General features: G+C 47.5%; 1 protein-coding gene across 1 annotated transcript in view; it reads left to right on the forward strand.

Moving 5' to 3' along the window:
* Positions 1-13,439, forward strand: part of PRKX (protein kinase cAMP-dependent X-linked catalytic subunit) — a 412,224-nt gene extending 398,785 nt beyond the window's left edge. The window contains exons 8-9 of the mRNA XM_078657985.1: positions 2,854-3,014; positions 12,514-13,439. Of these exons, the coding sequence (XP_078514111.1) occupies positions 2,854-2,979 (126 nt within the window). The 3' untranslated portion in view covers positions 2,980-3,014; positions 12,514-13,439. The remainder of the gene's footprint in view (positions 1-2,853; positions 3,015-12,513) is intronic.
* Positions 13,440-21,454: the final 8,015 nt, after the last annotated feature.

Below are 21,454 nucleotides of genomic sequence, written 5' to 3' on the forward strand. Positions count from 1 at the left end.
GGATAAGCCTTATGATATTTGTGGGTACCTCTAGGTAAAGTCGGTAGAGTTTACTGTTTTATTTGCACTGTTACTGTGTTATACACATTGTGGAAATCTGCATTAGAATGCAGTTTCGTTTCTCTTAGGCCTACAAATTCCCATTAGGTAAGGCGCTGGTGTGAAACACGTGGCGGAAGGGATGGGGAGGAAAATATGTATCTGTTAAGTTAATTAGCTGTCACACTGTACCAGGGAGGGACAGCCCAGGCCCACTGAACAAAAGAGGAAGCCCAGACAATTAGAGCCAACACAGGAGGAGGCTCCCCTTTGGAGTTTTGGTGGGAAAGTCCCTTGCAGTAATGTCAGTGAAGCTGGAGCTTAGGTACCCAGATTAGATGTGAACAGTGACTTCTTAAAAGGTACCATCTTGAATTGTCCCAGTATGCTCTCTTCCCTGGACCGGAACAAGCATCCTGGGACCGGTTTCGTGATGTTGCACCTCATCAGCCAGGATAGTTTGAATCCAGTTGCACAGTGAGCACGGCACGCCTGGGCATACCCTTCCCACTTGGGTCGACGAAGGCAAAAAGAACAAATGATAGACAGAATGCTGAACAATGCAAACATTCTCCCCTGGTCACAGATCTAGGTTTAATCCACTGTTTTTTTGCTCACCACGCCACCCCAGTTTTATACCCTGAAACCAGTCCCCAATGCTTGTTTCCTGTCCAGGGATGACTTGACCTGGCAGTTCAGGCTGGACTTGTCCCATGGGTTGGAGGTGCAAGACCGGTTTAGATATGGCTAGGTCTAGATTATCCTCTTCAGACAATAAAACCTACATATCACCAGCCTGCTTGAACTATATACATCTGAAGCTTAAATAACTTCACCAAGTTCTCCAGGAAAACACAGTGCCCAAATGCATGTTCTAACCTAATACACATGAATGGTGCCCTATCCCATTTCCTTTGCTGTCCATGAATGTTTTGGAGGCCAGTGTTCAAGTACAACAAATCTCTGGGCTGGGAGGTGGGTAGGTTCCATCATGCTTTCAAAATCTATCACCAGGCATATATACAACTAACAGTTGGTGGCAACTTATTAATAGTCCTCTGGTTCATAACCTAGAATGTCACAGGATCGAGCCATTGTGTTAACTTTCCCTGGAGCAAGCAAGCTCCAGGATTGCAACTTGTGACCCGAGAACTGCAACGTTTCAAGAAAAGCAAAAGCTTCACAACTAAACCAGGAGATGGGCTGCCTTCCCATACGCCGCATGCTCATATCAGCTATGCCTGAAATGTCAAGACCCACAAACAAATAGCCTCTGACTGGACAGAGGGTGTTTGGCTCTAATATGCAAATTAGAGTAAAAGTTCACCTTGGTAGCTAGCTGGCATGGAAGTGCATCGCATCTGGGAATGCTTTTTTAAAAATAATTTGCTAAATCGAGATGTTTTGGGTCAACTTTGGATTTGATTTGTCAGTGGGCTATAGCCCAAGTGCCACTGTTCCTTGCTATAGCGGAGCCCATTGGCTTCACCAAAGTTCACATTGTACTTTGAATAGCTCTGTACCCCTGTTAAGAAGACTCAGACCAGAGGCAAGAAGTTTGGTTAGCTCTTGCCTACATACTCTGACTGACAAAAAGTCTTTGCTGTTGTGTTCATATCCGTAGCACAGATGAGTACAGGACCTTTGGTTGTATCAATACCGTTATGCTTGGATAGGAGGAGATACCCTTATCATGGGGTGCAGAGAATTTGTTCTGCATTCTTTAGAAATACCTGATTAATGGGGAGTGGATTAAGTGCTCTGTGACATCTATATGAAAGATGTTTTCACTATTGAATCAGGAATTTGACATATCAGTCCTATTGTGGACTAGAATATGAAGATGTTCCTATGGGAAGGACATTTTTGGCATTGTGTATTAATTGATTTTATGTATGAAAGAAACAAGACTAATCTTACAGCGGTAAACCCTAAAGTGGTGAAACGTGCTGACTGTTACAATGTGTGACAATTAATGTATGTATGAAAGAGATGAATAATTGAAACTGAGAATTTGAGATTGGATGTTCAACATCTTTATATATACATGAATGTACATAAACACTGGAGTTAACCAGTGATCTGGAAGGATAGCACTATTTAGTTTTCTCATTACTTACTATAACTTAGGTCATTAGGATTCAATGTGTCTCCGAATAATTACCCAAAGTGTTAATTTATGCCATTTACTAAGCTAATTTGCCTCACTTAGGACAAATCTTATTCCTTTTTCTAACATGAAAAAGACTACACGGAATAATGTATGCATTTTAAATAATACATGTGGCAGACATAGACTGTGTGACCCGTTCTACCCTCCAAGAGTAGTAAGCCTTGACTGTTAGACTTTTGTATCACCTAAAAATCAAAGCACAAAAGAAGATACTTGCAGTTTATTTTGCAGACAGAGATATTTGTGTTTTTGTGGTTCCAGGAACAGTGGCATTAGTTGTCATAAGGGTTGCCTAGTTGCCGTATAGTTCATCGGACATGGGAACACTGGTCTGACAGTTTTTTAAAAGCAGCGTAGGTAGTTACTTGGCTTAGCTATCAGTCCGCGACTGCTCTCGCTTGATGGCGTATGATGAATCCTTGCAAATAAGCAGTCCTTAAAAATTGCATATGTTTTTAAGGGTAATCCAGTTTTTTTGTGATTCTTTTTGTTATGCATTGTTGAATGTTCGAAGTAATCCGGTTTCGCCGTAGTCCATATTTTAGCAGCTGCTGCAGTCGCTAACCACTTTCTGTGTTTCATGAAGCCACAGTTGTGGAATGAAGTTACTTAAATGTGTTTTTCCTTTTTCTTCTCGACAGCCTCCTATCAAGCCTAAAGTATCCCACGAAGGAGATACATCAAACTTTGAAGCTTATCCTGAAGATGACTGGACCAAGAGTCCTCCAGTAGCTCCGAAAGATTTAGAAATTTTTAAAAATTTCTAGGAATAGAAGGCATTTGTCATGACATGTCATGAAAGGTAAATATATGCATGGAACGCAAAGCATGGGTTCTGATTTGACCACTATTTATAGGTAGACTTTCTTCCTGCTGCTCCCCCGTTCTGGTAGCCATTCCTTCAGGGCTGCAGCACGTACTTACTGTTAAACATGAAGCAAAACATCAATTTGCCATCCTGGCCACATGCTTTCCTTTACTGACCTCTAGCCCTGTCCTAACACTTTCCAAAGCACATTTCATGTAGTCAGGCCTCCACTTCCATGTTTTTTCTGTGGCACCTTACTGTTTGTTAGCGTCTTGAGTTTGACAACTCCCTTCCGCTCTTTCCTTAGCACTGGTTAATGCCATGTTTAAAATATACCTCTGAATGGACCGGTAACACCAATGACTAAGTTGGACACTACGAGATGTACTCAGAAGTTAAAGAGCTGACTATACGCACCAACACTAGAGAGACATACCTCGCAGCATAATACGGGTCATCACTCACCTGGCCGCTTTGAACCTATGGTGGCCAGTATATTTTTATTATTTCACTAATACACTTTTCTACAAAGTGACTATCTAACATTGAGGTCCTGGCGCATGCCCCAGGATCCCTAAATGGGGGCGTACAAAGGGCAGAAACATGTTGATCCTTGTGAGGTATATATTTTATTAATCCCCAGTCCTCTCTTTTAAACTCTATCCCTGGAGCCACCCAATAAAGTTTAAGTGGACCCCTAGAGATAGTTGTATTTATCACCAATATCACAATTACTTTACACTCTGCCCCTCGTTCACCTCTTATCATTGCTCATGCTTGTGTAAAACACCTCAGCTCAGCTCCTCCCCTCTGAGGAGTTGTAGCCAGCACCATTGACCTTGCAGTCCAGGTGTGAGGAGGGGACCCAATGATGAAGCAAGTCACCATATGGTGAGTGAGGGTTCACCATATGGTGAGTCAGGGTTCTCGTCCTAAAAAGATTCCTTCCCTTTCCTTCCTTTCTGGTAGTTTTACCACAAACAGGCTGCACTAGCCAGACATAAATTGTGTGAATTTATTGGTTAGTACCGATCAGTACTTTTCTGGCATTTCAGATACTGTGTGTGAAGACCATCTACTGAAAGGGCCATACACTCCCTGCAAAGCTTTTCTGTAGAGCTGTGCATGCCTGGAACTATTCAGATTGACAAATGAGGGCAAAACACCTGTTCCCGTGTGTGTAACCACATTCTTTTTTTGTGTTTCAGTCCTTTATTGAAAAAAGGAGGGAAAGAAGTCAGTTACTGATTCCACAGCCGAGTCATATAGACACGAACACGCTCAGGTAGAACATGGGAGAAAAACACATTCACATTGTAAAATTCATCATTCTCAAAACCTACAGGTCAGGCAGGGTACAGCGTGCAAAGCATCCAATGTAAACTACAAAAAAGAGAATGAAAAACTCAAGATGCAAAATGTCCCACCCTCGCACCCTAAATGAATACATGGATCTGCTGAGGAACTAGTCAATTACTGTGTGACAAAACTTTTTCCACGCAAGGGTATACATTGAACAATAAGTGATTTTGCAGAATGGTCCCAGTGTGTGTAGAAAGCAGTAATAACAAGGATTATATCTCAATGCAAAGGAAGAACAGAGAGAGGTACAGCAAGTGTATGGAAACTGTTCACAAAAATATACATACAGCAACTGGTGGGGGGAGGGAGGGGAACAACCGAGAGGTATGTAAAGCAGTGAGGAGTGAGACAGTGCCCCAGAGACATTTCTAGTGGGTAATACGGTTCTGCATCCGGGGGGATGCAGTACTGGTGGGATGAGGAGAGAATCCTGATATGGAAGGGGTGGGGGAGATCGGGATGTGGTGTGACGACCAGGGTGGTCTTCCCCAATCAGTGAACGAAAGTCCAGGATCCCTGTCCATGCTTAGGCTGCTCCGCCCTCTCGACTGTCATCCATGTCGAGTGCCTGGAGCCCGAACTCGAGGGAATGTCTCCATTCTGTCCTTAATATAAAGAAATCCCTCAATCTTTGCTTTGCTTATAAGTCGCAGTTTTGTACATTTCAGTCAACTATTCAGAGTGGGTCAGACTCAGGCGGTGGGGGGGTCAGGGGGAGTGCCAGATGGCGCAGTACATAAATCTTTGCACAGCCGTGAGAGCTTTTGACAGCAAGGGCTCCATGAGATTAGTCAGTGTGGGCTGGCTGACCTTTTTGTGTAGAACAAGTTTCCCAGGAAAGGGGGCAGGCAGGTTATCCCAGGAACGGTGACTGGCAGGTTCAAGTCAATAGAGTGGTATGGATTTTGGACCAAAAGTTCTTCAGGTGTGGCAATGGAGGATGTGAAGCATGTTGCAGTCTGGGTGATGGCATCTCCAACAGTCTGCATGGTGTGTAGACTGCGTACCCTGCAACACCAATAGGAATCCAACAGGAACCCTCCACAGTTGACCTGTGCCATCGGATTTGTGTACAAACATTTAACTTTAGTAATAAAGTAGTCACCAAGACTAAATCTGTGAAGGGTACAAAATAAGTATGTCCAGTCTATGATGTTGAATGCCTTCTCGGTGTTGACTGAGAGCTATACTCTGTTCTCCGGTGCACCTCAAGAAAGCCATCGGAAATGAACCAGTGTTCTTAGGTGGTTGCGGGAGCACCTACCCTGCACAAACCTGACCTAGGAAGAATGAATGAGGGTGGGGATCAACCTTTTAAGGCACGTGCCCAATATCCCTGCTAGAATCTTAACATCCACATTGAGTAGAGGTATTGGACGATAGCTGTTGCACTGGAGTGGGTACTTTGCCGCTTTGGGCAGAACCGTGATTAGGGAACCTGGTGGAGAAGACGGCAAGGTGGCCTACCTCCTCAGCTGCTTTATGGGCATTGTATGAGGGTCCAGTGCTTCCGTTTTTCTGGAGCCTTATTGTACAGAACGTTTTAAATGGCTCGGGAGATCTCTTCTTTAGTCATTTCCCTGGCTACACATGCCCTTTTCTTGCTATTAAGACATGTAGGGTGGAAGCCCTGTATAAAATGCTCCTCTATGTCTTCAGAGTGCTGTGGGCCTTGAACTGTATAATTATTTATACTGTGTTGCAAATGCATCTGCATTATCTCATGATTCTGTTGGTGTTACATGAGGCGTCTCTGATGGCTGGGATAGCTATCTCTGCTTCCTGTTGCCACAACTTAACAGCCAATAATCTATCCACCTTCTCACCCTGTCTGTAGTGTGGGGCCTTAAGTCGATATAGCATGTTCTCCACTTTGGTAGGGAAAAGGGAATTCAGCTCCCTTTTTGCTTACACCAGCTGACGCCGTGAGCTGTCTAATGGGATGGTAAGGTATGACTTGCTCATCAGTCAAATGTCCCACTCAAGGGATGCCTGCCAGGGATCTGTGTCTCCGTAATTGTACCCAGATTGCGGCTTTCCCCGCTGCCCAGAATGTCTAGGCTGAACCCTTGTTGTCAGACAGGTAAGTATTGCGGTTTTCCTGAAGGCTTATCTTTTCCAAGGGCATTTTATAGCGCAAAGTATTACATCGCTATGGTGTCCAATTGTGGATGGTCCTGAGTTTCCAGTCAAGGAGAGGACTAGTTGGGTTGTGGTCAGATAGGTTGTCTCAAGGATGTTGCTATACATCAATTTGGGCACGGTCGCATGGGTTATATGAAAGTAATCTTTCTGCGCCTATGAGGCATGGGCAGGAGAGACCTATATTCCCGGTCGTCCATGTGGAGGAGGTATCATATGCCAGGCGCCGTATGTCATTCAGTAGCATTTGCTATGTCAACGGGGCCTATCTATTCAAGGGTCATGTCAGGCGCCAGGTTCTAATCACGCCTAAAATAATGCACATGGACCCAAGTTCTGTCAGAACTCTATTGCGTTGTAGGCGGAAAGGCCCCTTTGACCTGTTTTTAGCATACAAAGAGCCCACACCGAGAACAGTCCTATTGACCTTAGTTGTTACAAGGGAATATCTCCTATTTGTATCAGTTCAGGAGTTCAATAACAAGCAGGGAAGGGATTTTTATGTTAGTATGGCAACCCCACATTTCCTGGAGCTCCCAGAGTCTGACGTCTGGTCAGGCGAAAGGACGACAACTGTAGAGTACCCTTCCCATGCAGTCTCTCTAGAGTTGAGAGGTTTCGGCAGGGTAAAGGTGTGTTTCTTGGAGGTGGGTGATATCCACCCATTTGGAGGCCAAATAGAAGAGTATCTTGACATAGTGGTTCGGCCCGTTGGCATTGTGGGATATGATGGGTAGTGGCGAGGATACAGGAGGGCCTGCTAAAGGCATAGTTGTGTGGAGACCAAAGGTGATACCTCTGGGCTGTGAAGTGGTCCCTGGGATAGAGTGGAACGTGGGTTGCACAGCAAAGGGGCAGAGTGAAGAAGAAGACTGCGAGGAGAGGAGGCAGAGAGAAAGGAAGGAATTAGGGAGATAAGGTAGAGAAGGGAGACCTGCAGTGCATCTAATCCACCAATTTCAGATGCCTCTCTTCTCGGGCGGAGTGTGTGTTGCTGGCATTCTTGCGCTTTTCCTTGTGTCCTGGAGGAACCTCCACATTCTCCTTGCTGTGCTCTTGCCCCCCCACTCTTCTCGGGGGATTGAGTTGCTCAGTCCTAGAGCACTTCTTTCCCTCTTGAGATGTTTACTCTGCCACACGTGGTCCATGGCCATGATTGTTATTGTCCGTTACGCTTTCTTAAACTATTGGTTGGTGCTCTCTGCATTAATTACTTCTATGGTTCGGAGCTTTGGCTCCATAGTTTTAGCTATTGTCTTTGGCCTGCCTATCTGTCTCTTAAGCTGGTTCACGTACCGGGGGTGAGGGGGAGGGAGTTGTAGTCTCATGTTTGTGGAGTGTTCTTTCCAACTTGTCTTCTTCTGCCATGGTGCCCTTCCCATGCTCTTGCATGGCTGCAGACTCAGTTCCATGCTGGGTTTTCCACAATGTTTCTGGTGGGATGTCCTTCCTGGCAGCCGGTCTCTCCCTCTTTTTCTTATACAGACTGGATAGCCTAGTTGGGATCCTTTATGGAATCTATTCACAGAACCTCCTCCAGGATGGTATTGCCTGGGTATCTCATTCAAAGGGAAGGAACATGTGCCTAGATGTCTCTATCAGATAAATAAGTTACTACCTTTGGTAATGCCTTATCTGGTAGAGACAAGATCGAGCCGCAGATTACTTACCGACCCCCCCATCCTCCCTTCTCTGCAAACGTATTCTCCTTTTCTTCCAAATCCCTTCTGTGCACTCCTTTGCCTTCATTGAAAAAGAAAAAAGATGTTTATATAAACGTTTTTTAAAAAGATTATTTTTGGGCACACTGTTTCCATAGCAGTCTCTATATATGACTCCACTTTTAAGCTTGGAAAGTAGTCGCAGAAGAAACTTACGTTAGTGCGCCAGGAGAGGGCTTTTTGACTTCCCATCCAGTGGACGATGTTGTTACAAAGTCGCTCGATGCTCTTTATAGATCCACAGGGGTAGTGCTGTAGAAAAGTTTCCGTATCCATTCTGGCACCTGGGGATTATTCAAGGTAAGGAATCTGCAGCTAAATCTTGTCTGTGCCAGATAAGGTCTTACCAAGGGTAAGTAACTTATTCGTCCAGTGGGGAGTCCATAGTAGGAAAATATCGGAGAGCCATCCAGAGGTAGGGGAATATGAAGGAAGGACAACACTGATATGGTGGCCCCTGTGAAGGAAAGTTGGGAGGGAAGCCGGGAAGAGGTCAACAGCAACCATCAGAAGCACACAACAGTGCATAGTATAGAATATGTAACAATTGTTGCTCAAAGAAGAGGATTTGTCAATACTCTGCTGACTTCATTCTTCAATCCTTCGATCCCTGGGTCTGCTTCTAAGGCGATAGGTATTTTTCCATTCAATTATCCTGTGTGAGTTCAGCCACATGTTGAATGGCAAGGTCACGTTCAGCTTGCTTGCGGAAACTGTGTCAAGGACACTGCCTTGCAGTGGGATGTTTCTCTGTCTGAAGGACTAGAACAGATGTAGAGGTCTGAGGAAGACAGGGCAGGCCGGTCCGTTCACTGGTCCACCAAACTGTCCAGGAAGTGGGCTAAATTCTCCAGGTCGGAGTAGTTCTTTGAGCTGCCATTTATTGTTATCCAAAAGGTTGGATCATGTGCCCCTCTGTGTTATAGGGGAACATATTTCTAGGCTAAGTAGAGGACCTGGCAAGCCTGTTTTTACTGAAGAATGCAGGCAATGATCCGTGGGGCGTGCATTGACCTCCTGTGATTCCTGTTGTGCGCATATCCTGTGGGCCCTTTTAAATTCAGGGGGGGGGCTTAAAGGCATGACCGGCACTGGGGGAAGGGCCCAGACTTGATTTCCCTGTTCCATTTTCTCAGGTACCCCAAAGAATCGGACATTGTCCCTACTGGCCTGATCTTCCAAGTCCACAACTTTTTGACTGAGGTGCTAAATATCCAGAACCAAGGTGTCCACGAAGTCCAATCTTTCTTTCACATGGGATGTGTGTTGTTCCAGGCCATCCAGTCTGGAATGGAAGAGAGCCTAGATCCACTCCAAATGTTTTCACATCGGCCACAAGGTCCAACGTTTTTATGTCCATGGAACCCAGCCTCGCACCCATCGCTTTGATCTCCTTCAGAATAAGATCTATGGAGGCTTTTTCCCTCCCCCATCACCTCTCTAAAGGAAAGTTGTCTAGTGGCCATACTGCTGTCCATAGGAACACCTAGAAGGCAGTTGGGTCGTCTGGGTCGGAGAAAGGTGACTGGGAAGGGACAAAACATGGTGGATTATATACATAAGTGAACATTGGCCACCGTAAGGTCATGGATTGAGGAGGTGCCAGCCATGCAGTTAAGATGGAGCTGGCCCACAGCCTCTACCCGTCTCCTGTGCAACCACCCTAAGAGGGGTAGAGGGATCACAGACCGGTGGGCCAGATTATGGTTGAGAATATAGTAGTCCAGATGACCTGTAGTCAAAGAGGCACTCAGTGTGCACACCTGCTGCCCCCTGTGACCCTTAATCAGGAGATAGGTCGACCAGTACACCGAGGGGGCAATTTAATAGGCCCAGTCTCCTCATCACCCAAGGCCGCAACTCATTAGTAGAACAGGGAGGGCTTGAACTCCCCCACTAGGGCCTCCCCTGTGGCTTCGCGGACAAAGAAAGAAGAGAAGTCAGGCTCCAATCTTGCCCCCGCTCCTGATCGCAGATTGGGATGCTACAGAACGTCTGCATGCGGGGAAGAGGCTGGCAGACATTAGAGTGGCCATTGGGGGCGCCCCTGCTATAAGTGACTACAACCCTGCTGCCATCTAGTCGTATGAGGTGGAACAAAGGAGGACCCAGTGCTCAGTAATATGAATGGGGGTGGCGCGTAATTTCAAGAAGCCACCCCAGTGGCAATGCAGGCGGAGAGAGCGGTAGGTGACTGGTGGCGCTCTGAGGCCCAGCATCATAGTTGCTGGGAAATAGCCATGGACTACAGCCATGCAGGAGGATGAGGCTGATGCTGTTGCATGTCTGGGTGTGAGCTACAGATTGCGTGAAGGACAGGAGCAAGGGCCAAACAGTTGACTGCAAAGGACGTAGCAGTCACTGGCAGCACGCAGCCCTCTCTGGACTCAGCCCACAACTGTAGACAGAGAAGGTAGAAGAGTACATCGCGTTCCAGAGAGTGGAGCCATCAGTGCACCCCAGATGAGGTCAGGTCAGCATCGGACGGTGTGGGTCCCCCCCCCCCCGCCCCCCCCACCACCCCCCTCTCGGTGTTGTGTTCTCTCTCTCCCCACCGTAGGAAGTGTCTTGGACCAGGCAGAGCTGCGGAGAATGCCCCTCCACACATAGGCAAGTGGAGCTCTACATAGAGGCAGTCTTTATGGTCGGCTACCAGACTCCACACCTTTGTGTATCTGCATTTCAATGTCTTGCATTGAGTTGATAGACCGATGCTTACAATTAGTTCCTCATTCAATACTGATAAGGAAAGCTGCACTTTTACTTATCAATGGAATCCAAAATAAAACGCGTAGACTGAATAATCATCCTCTCACTGCTCCAGACAACCTATTTCTGATGGATTCATACTTACCCTCCTTTGAGAGTGGCCCAAAAGTCAACCACGTTCCATCTCTTCTGTTCAGGAGCTTGCTACCTTCATTCGAGGACATGTGATAATTTTAAAGGGTCCTTAGGAATTATAAAGCAGACTATTTTCTTGAAGAACTAATTCTATATGAGAAACTACTTCCGATAGACTATTTTAAGCATTTAGTGGGACTTCCGGTGAAAGAAGCATGGTGCTGTGATCACGACTTTTCACTGAGAATAAAAGAAAAAAACACCATTGTCCAACCTACTTTGTGATACGACATTTGGTCATTTTAGTCATTCCATTAAGAACATTGTCTTGGTAAATTGGCCCTTTTTTGTAGAAGACCAGAGTAGTTACTGATCTACCACACTTAACACTTAAATGTGTGACAATATTTGCATAACCATCTGGCCAGAACATTTAAGGAACCTTAGAACCCCTACACTATCACAGAGCTAATTGTTAAGGGACCTGTAATGTGGGCATTTTAAGTGTGGACTTTGCAAGTGCCTCCACCGTAATTGCAAGCATTTCAGATATGGTTACAAAGAGTGGTGGTATCTGACCCATACTTCATGCAGTACGGGGAATTCTTTGAACTGTAGTAAATGTCCCTGAAGGCTATTTTGGCAAAAACAACTGAAGAAATCCACCGTAGAATGGTACAACACAGCCCAGCATCAGATGTTGGGCACCACTTGTCCCATTCGAAAGAAAGAATCAGCGACCCAAATTCTAACTCTTTTAATGTATTTGTTTTGTGGTTATGAGCTGTACAGGAATGAATGTACCCAATGTGCCAGTGGACGGTCTGTTTGATGGATTACCTTGAACAGGCCAAACTTCAGACGCCTAAAGACTGCTGTATTTAATTTATGTATATGAATTTTTTGAAGCTGTGTGAAGGCTAATTCATGAGTATACTGTCTTTTTGTTTTTGTGCACTTGTCTGTTTTTGTCCATTGTATAATTTATGCTCTGTGGCTAATGGGATTCCTTCCTAGTTTTGCATTTGTTGTATGTTTTGTGGACTATCTATTTTCTTTTTTCTTCATTGTATTTAAAGTACATAAATTCTATCTGTTATTTATATATTGGGTTTGACTGACCTGGACTGTTTTCCTAATGTAATACTCGTATGCTCGCTATTTTAATGCAAATATTTTAAATATTAAAATACGAATTTTGGGGATTTGATATTGTTTGGGCTTTGTCAAAGGTCAAATGACGCCTCTGGAAATGATTACTCTCTGTCCTTGTAAAATCTAATATCGAAAATTGGATATATTTTTTTATACCTTTTCCTGAGATGGGGCGCAACTGAAGAAGCACGATTGAAACCCCCGGACTTTGAATTGTTGCAACAATAGATCATACCTAACGTTTATTTATACTACTTTTTTCCCTTCAGGAACACAAAGAAGACTCGTGGTAATGGGGTATGCCAACGGACTGAAGTTCTTTCCTGGAACGGATGGACGCATGTGGCATCAATCATACATGCACAATTGCCTATATATATGAACATTGACGGACAATTACGTTCCTTTCTTTCTTTTGGAAGTACTGGAAATGGTACTCTGACTTTGGTGACGACAAGTCCAAACACTGTGCGAAATGTGGCACTAAGCTGTCCACTTCCCTTCTATTTTAGTGCAATCAACATGCAAACAAAATGGCTTCCCAGCATTTGTCACAGGAGGCTTAGTGCTTCGAGTAGCCTTTTGAAGAAAATTGTTTTACAGTGGAAGGTGCCAGTTTATTCTAAGTAATGTTTCAGAATTATTTTCCCTAATCATAGCACAGTGAGCTCATTCAACGAGCCCATTGCTCCAGTTTGCAGAACTGTAAATGCTTGGAAGTGTTCATATGGTGTGCATGGAACACTACACAAATAATATGGTTAGTTATGTTTTCGGTTACCCCCATGTCAAGGTTTCCTTTTTATAATAATCTTTTGGTAGAACCTAACTGTTTAAGTTTATACTAAAGTTGTGTGATTTTAAGCACACATTAGTATATATGTATATAAAGAAAATTATACTAATGCACAAGAACTGTGCAAGGATGTAAATGTTTGTACTTTGCAGAGTTTATGGTTTTTATTTTTTAAATAATGTTTTTTTAAGCAATTTCTCAGTTAAAAGAAGACCACAGAGAACAAGTAGATTTTAATCATGTAGAATTATCTGCAGAAAATTAAACCGTATGCTGAAATGTGTATGTTTGCAACCATGGTACTTGAACACAGTTGACAGATGAAAGCAATATTTGAAATGTTTTCACTCAAGCTCCCTCTTCACCTTAAATCAGTAAATGTTTTTCTTGATTAAAAAAAAGCAAAAGATTTAATTTTTTGTTCATTTTTTAATGCTTGCCACCCTCCCATCTGTTTGCCATTGACTTGCTAAAAGAATACTTCTCATTTTGCCGGCTCTACTGTGATGCACCAGGCCAACAACAATTTGGGGGGGAAACTCACTGTTAAATCTAAATGTGTTTTTGCAGATGTGGCAATTTTAATATGCTGTTTATTACTACTATTAAGGTGAATGACGCCTTAGCGGGGTCATGATGTCCCCTCTTTCGTGTTTAGTAGTAATAAATAGAATATTCTAGCAGATCTGCATAAATGCTCAATGCTGTGTTTACTTTTTGTGTCTACATGGTTGTGCATTCAGGCGGCGCACATGTTGCAGGGAAATACAAGCTCTTCAAACTGGCTTGTGAATATGGTACCTGTTGCTGTATATTTAAGGCCTTATTTAAACTTTACTGGGGTATATAACATCCATTTTACTATTTGCAGTTTCGTAATGTATGAATGCAGATTTATTCATACGTGTTTCTAAAACACATTTGATTGGACCACAGTTATTTTCACTGGCACTGCATGTATATAGCCTCTTAAATTTGTTTCTACGTCTAGGAGGCAGCAAAGTACTCACCCAAAAATGTTTTTAGTGTGGCAGGCGCATCTCGAACAAGAGGTCTGTAAACAGAACCGTAGGGTGTAAGAAACAGAGTTTAGACTGGTTTACTGAAACAGGGATCTGATATAGAGGGAACTGAAGCTGGTTTTGGAACTTTGCTTTTAGGTTCTCTCCAGCTGCTTACTATATTACAACCACAGTGGAATGCCCTCTCTAGCTGTTTACTTTATTAACAATACCCACTTTCCATCTGTTTTTTGTTTTTGTAGGAGATGACTAAAGCTTTGAGATTACTTTGAAAGAAAAGAAAATGTATGTATTGTTTGACCTCTTGCTCCAAGAAGTTGTTTTTTGGTACATTTGTCAAACAAATTTTCAAAAGATGACTTAGCCATGAAAATCTAAGAAAGTTTCACTCAGAGAGCAGGAATACATATTAAGGCAATGGTCTTTATCTTGGAGAAATTAAATAAAAGTGATGCTGGAATACATCAACCAAGCACTATGCCCATTGTAATCTGTGTTTCCACATATTTGGGAACACAATTGGTAATCTATTCTATTTAAAAGATACTCTTTATCATTGAATCTGATTCTCATTTTCTTACTATTTGATCCTGTTAGGAACTTTTCTGTCAATATGTTTACTGCTGCTATACATTTTAGCTGTCCGATTTGTCCCCTTTTTCTTATTAGCATTGTTGACAAATGCAAAAGAACGGTCATTTTGTCCTTTGACTTTTTCTAAGCTGGCAAAAAAGGCATTGACCTTGTACAACCAACTTTTGTTACTACATAACATGTAGTTTTGAATAGCTCATCCATGCATGATTGGTTTGGGTGTGAGCCCTCCATCCATTCTCTTGGCTGTAATTTATATTTTGCTTCTGCTCACTACAGCATACAACCATTGGGCAATGGTTCTGTCCACTTCACATATTTGCTCTCTTGCTGAGTGACTGTTTTTAGACTGATCATATGTACACATCCACCTAAAAAGAAGTGCACTTAAATGGTAGAGTTGTCCAGAACTTTATTTTAGTTATGCTTCTTTTTTGTAATTTCTTATTTTTTATTTATTTTTGTAGTCATTCTTGTATGATCCAATAGTAATCATATTCTCCTGTGATTTACATGAAAACTACAAAGGTTTTCTTTCCCTTTTGTAAGTATTCTTGTCTGCTAAAAGGCACCTGTACTGTTATTACAATGCTATGGTCAGTTTGCTTTTTAATGTAAAATTCGTATTGCAAGGGATTCAGCCGCCTTCTTTAGACGGGCATGTTTTTATTTGTATTTTCTTTTCCATCCTATTGGCATTATCTGAAAGAGACACGTTAGTATTAGATTCCTTACCTTAGAATATCCCCAGGCGTCAGACTGGATCCGGAAACTTTTGCGTAGCAGTACCCTTGCGCGTCGGTAGGCGTCGTCTGCGGCTCCGCGTCCGTCGTGGGCGCCGTGATGACGTCGTCGGAGTACTTAGACGCCGCCTCAGCGTGCGGACGTCAGTTCTTCTTTTTCCCGCGCCAGCAAGCGCAGATCTGGAAAAAGCAGTAACCCTAGTCAATTTTTGACTAAAACTTTTTGATCACTTTTGATTGTATTTCGAGTCTCTCAACTCCGAACGGTGCCGTAGGGATGCCCGGCTTCAAGCACTGTGACGATTGCGACCGCCTGATGTCGGTCACGGATCCTCACCGCGTCTGTTTATCTTGTCTGGGCGTCAAACACGACGACAAGGCCTGCTCCGACTGCCGGGCCCTCTCTTCGAAAGCCAGGCGGTAGCGGTCCCGCAGGCGACTCGAACTCGGGCAGTCGGTCCCGCGCCGCGAGAGGTCCCGATCCCATGGGAGGTCGAGGGAGCCACCACAGTTCCGAGGGTAGGCCGCACTCCTCCGGGTCGAAGTCGTCGTCAGGTAAGAGGCACAAGAAGTCCAAGCGGCGTCATCGCTCTTCGGACTCCCCCCGACGCTCGCACGATGCGGCCGGGGGTTCGGGTGACACCACCCACGCGGCTCCGTCGGAGTCGTGGGCGCCGCGTGCAGCTCCACACCCTCCGGTCCCTGGGCTGAACGCGACGCGGGAGGAGGTCGAGCGCTTCCTCATGGCCATGAGGAAACTCTCTCCTCCGGCGGGCTCCGCGGCGCCTTCGGGCCCAGCGGACCCGTCTGGGGCCCCTAGCGGGTCGGCGGCTCCGGCCCGACGCCGTCGGGTGCTTCGGCCCCGACGCCGCCGACGCCTTCGGGCCCGGCGCCGCAGGACTCCGCTGGCCCTCCTTAGGGATCTGGTTAGTCGCCAGTGGATCTTACGGCCTCCCCGGCGTCGGACCCGCAGGTGTCGCCTCCGGCGACGTCCTCGGGCGGCGCCGTCCCCGGTTCCACCTTCGTTCCTGTTCAGTCGTCGGGACGGCCCCGATGGGCGCCGCTCCAGACGCCGTTGGGTGACTTTCACTTTTATGAACAGGCCCCATTTGTTGAGAACCCTGGGTTTCAGGAGATGGGTGATGAAGAGGACTGGGAGGGGTCTGAGGACCCTCTGACCAGGGAGTGTCAGTCTCATGAGGACTGGACAGGAGACCTTGGGGAGCCCAGTGCCTGGACACCTCTCCAGAAACTGGTTTTGTCTCCCCTCCTACCGTGGCTTCGGAGGAGGGGGCAACCTATAGTGTGGTGCTGATGAGGGCTGCCAAGGCCTTGGGCCTTGAGCTCCCCGTCGCGGCCGTGAGGACTAACCTCCTCACTGAGGTCCTTAAACCGCAGTCAAGCTCGGCCGAGCCTCTGCTGCCCTTTAATGAGGCCTTGACCGACGTTCTTCTGGGCACTTGGTCCAAGCCCGCTACGGGTTCGCCCGTAGATAGGAACGTGGCCAGGCGCCACCGCCCAGCCCCGGGCGACCCATGTTTCCTGTCCTCCCACCCTACCCCCGAGAGCCTGGTCATCCAGGCCTCTAATTCCCAGACCGCTTTCCCATCGGCCCCGCCCGACAGGGAATCCAAGAAGTATGACCAGTATGGGAAGAAGATCTTCTCATCCCTTAGTCTAGGCCTGCGGTCTTCCAACACCGCCTGCCTCTTGGGACGTTACACCCACTCTGTGTGGGATAAGGTCGCGGAAGTGCTGCCAGAGTGTCTGTTGGAGGTACGGGCCAAACTCGGCCAAGCCCTTGTGGAGGGCCAGGATGCAGCCAAGTATTCCATCAGGTGTGGGCTGGATACCACCGACTCGCTGGGTAGAGCGATGGCAACGACGGTGGCGGTCAGACGCCACGCCAGGCTGAGGTCTGCCAACTTCTCGGCTGATGTCCAGAGCACGCTCATGGACATGCCGTTCGATGGCCGTCGCCTCTTTGGCGACAAGGCAGACCATGCGCTTGAGCGCTTTAAGGACTCCAGGGCTACGGCCAAGTCCTTAGGCCTCTCGGGCCAGCGCCAGCAATCGGCTGCCTTTCACTCCTTTCGTGGCCACGGAAGGGGTGCGCCCACACTCGCCGCCAGCCACGCTCCGCAGGGCAATACCCAACACGGTTGCGGCCGTGGGAACCGCCGTCCGGGCGGTCGGGGGCAGCGGCGAGGTCAGTCCACACCTTCCCCCGCAGCATCCGCCTCAAAACCCTCCTAGTCCGTGCTTTCAGGCCCATGTGACGCCAGTGGGGGGCAGGGTTCGCCATCACCACCACCACTGGCGCACTGTCACTTCGGACAGGTGGGTGCTGCAAATCGTCCGAAGGGGCTATTCCCTCCCCTTCGAGGCGACTCCTCCAGCCATGCCACCGCAGAACCACCGTGTATCGGGGGATTACTTGCGACTTCTGCAGGAGGAAGTTACGGCCCTCTTGGCCAAGGGGGCCATCGAGCGCGTCCCTGGGCCAGAAGTAGGGTGTGGTTGCTACTCCCACTACTTTCTGGTGCCCAAGAAGGGCAAAGGGGGCCTACGCCCTATCTTGGATCTACGGAACGTCAACGGCTTCCTCCGGAAGGAGAAGTTCAAGATGCTGACACTGGTTCAGGTCCTAGCTGCCCTGGACCCAGGAGACTGGATGGTAGCGTTGGACTTGCAGGACGCTTATTTCCACATCCCCGTCCTGCCGGCCCACCGACGCTACCTGCGGTTCACGGTTGGCCACGAGCACTTTCAGTTTACCGTGCTCCCCTTTGGCCTTACCAGCGCCCCACGGGTGTTCACGAAGGTGATGGCGGTGGTCGCAGCTCATCTGCGCAGGTTCGGGGTTTCAGTCTTCCCCTACCTAGACGACTGGCTGTTGAAGGCGGGCTCGCCCCTGACAGTCATCAGCCACCTCCAGACTATGGCAGATCTCCTGCACCAGCTGGGGTTCTCCATCAATGTGCCAAAGTCACACCCGTGTCCCTCTCAGAAGCTCCTCTTCATCGGAGCGGTTCTGGACTCGGCGCGGTTTCGGGTTTATCCACCCGAGCAGCGGGTCCGGGATATTCAGGCTCTGATTCTCATCTTTCAGCCGTTATCCCGGGTCTCGGTCAGGTTGACGCTGCGGCTTCTGGGGCTGATGGCCTCCTGCATCCTTCTGGTGCATCACGCCAGGTGGCGGATGCGGGCTCTGCAGTGGGACCTGAAGTTTCAGTGGGCCCAGCATCAGGGCAATCTGTCCGACCACGTCCTGATCTCGGAGGGCACTGCGAGACAGTTGCATTGGTGGCTCACAGACCGCGATTGGGTCAGCGGCAGATCCCTCTCCCTTCCCCAACTGGAGCACGTGGTTGTGACGGACGCGTCCCTCCAGGGCTGGGGAGGCCACATGGGAGAGGCGGAGATCAGAGGCCTCTGGTCTCCGGCGGAGGCCCGGCTCCACATCAACCTGTTGGAGTTGCGGGCGATTCGTCTGGCACTGAAGGCATTCCTCCCCTCTGTCCGGGGGAGTGTAGTGCAGGTGTTCACGGACAACACTGTGGTACTGCAACAAACAGGGCGGGGTGGGGTCGTGGACCCTTTGCCAGGAGGCTCTTCGCCTTTGGCAATGGCTGGAACGCCAGGGCGTGACCCTGGTGGCTCAACACCTGGCAGGTTCTCTGAACGCCAGGGCGGACGAGCTCAGCCGTCGGTGCATGATGGATCACGAATGGCGTCTGAACTCTGACGTGGCGCAAGGCCTCTTTCAGCGATGGGGAGAGCCTTGGTTAGATCTATTCGCCACTGAAGAGAACGCACAATGTCATCAGTTCTGCGCGTTGGAATTTCCAAGGCGGCACTCGCTCGGAGACGCTTTTCATCGCGAGTGGAGTTGCGGTCTATTGTACGCCTTTCCGCCTATACCACTTCTGCCCAGAGTGCTGAAGAAGATCAAGCGCGACCGGGCCCAAGTCATCCTTGTGGCTCCGGACTGGGCACGAAGGTACTGGTATCCAGAGCTACTCAATATGTCAGTCGATCCCCCGGTTCGTCTGCCTCTTCAGGAGGACCTTCTGTAGCAGCAGCCGGGGACGGTCCTCCACCCGAGCCTGTCCAGTCTCCACCTCCATGCTTGGAGATTGAGCGGCGACAGTTGAGGCCATTTGACTTGCCTCCTGAAGTCTGTAATGTCATTCTGGCAGCCAGGCGTCCCTCCACAAAGTCGGTATACGCCTGCAGGTGGAACAGATTTGTGGCATGGTGCACAGCAAAGGCTGTGGATCCTCTTGCTGCCCCTCTTTCTGAGGTTCTTCTCTTCCTTCTCTCTCTTGCCCAGCAGGGCTCTGCTCTGGGCACTATCAAGGGTTATCTTTCTGCCCTTTCAGCCTTTCTCAGGCTACCTGATCAGCCTTCTTTGTTCAAGTCCCCTATTGTAAACCGATGCCTCAGTGGGACTTGAACCTGGTTCTTACTTTTCTGATGTGCGCTCCCTTTGAGCCACTTCACAACTGTCCTCTTCGCCTTCTGACCTTGAAGACGGCTTTCCTGGTTGCCATCACCTCTGCCAGGAGAGTGAGTGAGCTCCAGGCTCTTTCTTGTACTCCACCTTTCCTTTCTGTCCATCCGGACAAAGTGGTGCTACGTACCAAACCTTCTTTCCTGCCCAAGGTTGTCACGGCCTTCCACATCGGGCAGTCTATCACCTTGCCAACCTTCTTCCCGCCACCGCATCCCTCTAAAGAGGAAGAGCGGCTCCACCGTCTGGACCCAAAACGTGCGCTCTCCTTTTATTTGAGTCGCACACGCCAGTTCCGGGTGGATGACCAACTCTTTGTTGGTTACGTGGGCGCTAAGAAGGGGAAAGCGGTGCACAAGAGGACCATCTCCCGGTGGATCATCTTGTGTATCCAGGCATGCTACTCTTTGGCTAGGAATGAGCCCCCGGCTGGATTGCGGGCTCATTCCACCCGAGCCACGGCGACTACCACTGCCCTGGGCAGGGGTGTGCCATTACAAGACATCTGTCAGGCAGCTTCGTGGGCATCGCTGCACACGTTTGCAAGACACTACTGCCTGGACAGCCAAGTCCGGAGGGATGGCTTCTTTGGCCGTTCCGTCCTACAGGACTTTCTGGTGTGATTATTGGTTCGCAGACCCACCACCGGGGTTGGTATTGCTGGGGTATCTATTCTAAGGTAAGGAATCTAATACTAACGTGTCTCTTTCAGATGCACAAGTTACTACTTGTGTAACGATATATCTGTAAGAGACATTAGTTAGTATTCGATTCCTTACCGACCCACCCATCCTCCCCGTTCTGCGAACCAATATCTAGGGTTAGGGTTGTCCCCTTTCAGGGCCCTAGTTTCAATGGCACCAGTGTTGGTTTTTAACATGGCTCTGCGTTTCTGGCGCGGAAAAGCTGTGTCTAAGAACTGACGTCAGCACGCGGAGGCGGCGTCTAAGTACTCCGACGACGTCATCACGGCGCCCACGACGCCGACGACTGACGCGGAGCTGCAGACGACGCCTACCGACGCGCAAGGGTACTGCTACGCAAAAGTTTCCGGATCCAGTCTGACGCCTGGGGATATTCTAAGGTAAGGAATCTAATACTAACTAATGTCTCTTACAGATATATCGTTACACAAGTAGTAACTTGTGCGCCAAGCCTTTTTGCATAATGTATTCTGTATAACACTTATTTCTTCTGACAGACGATAAATGGTTGGGTAATTAAACTTGCCATTTTCGGTATACTTGCTTAACTAAACTTGCATAATGGTTATACAAAACTAGTTCTTTTCCTCACAAACAGTGGAAGTACTAGCAGTTCATAAGAAATATAATCCAAGTAGTAAATTGCTATATCTGGTAGACCAAATGGTTAACCTGCTGTACAGTTTCTGAATTATGCTGTAGGAGAAACCCTTTGAGTTTTTTTATGACTCTGATCCTTTGTTAATCCTTTTAATTTCATTGTTTTTTTAAAAGTGTTTATCCTGAGAAAAGAAACACACTACCAAAAAAGAACAACAAGAATATCCCTTTGAGA

Source organism: Lissotriton helveticus, chromosome 8, assembly GCF_964261635.1.
Source record: "Lissotriton helveticus chromosome 8, aLisHel1.1, whole genome shotgun sequence".
Lineage (NCBI taxonomy): Eukaryota > Metazoa > Chordata > Amphibia > Caudata > Salamandridae > Lissotriton > Lissotriton helveticus.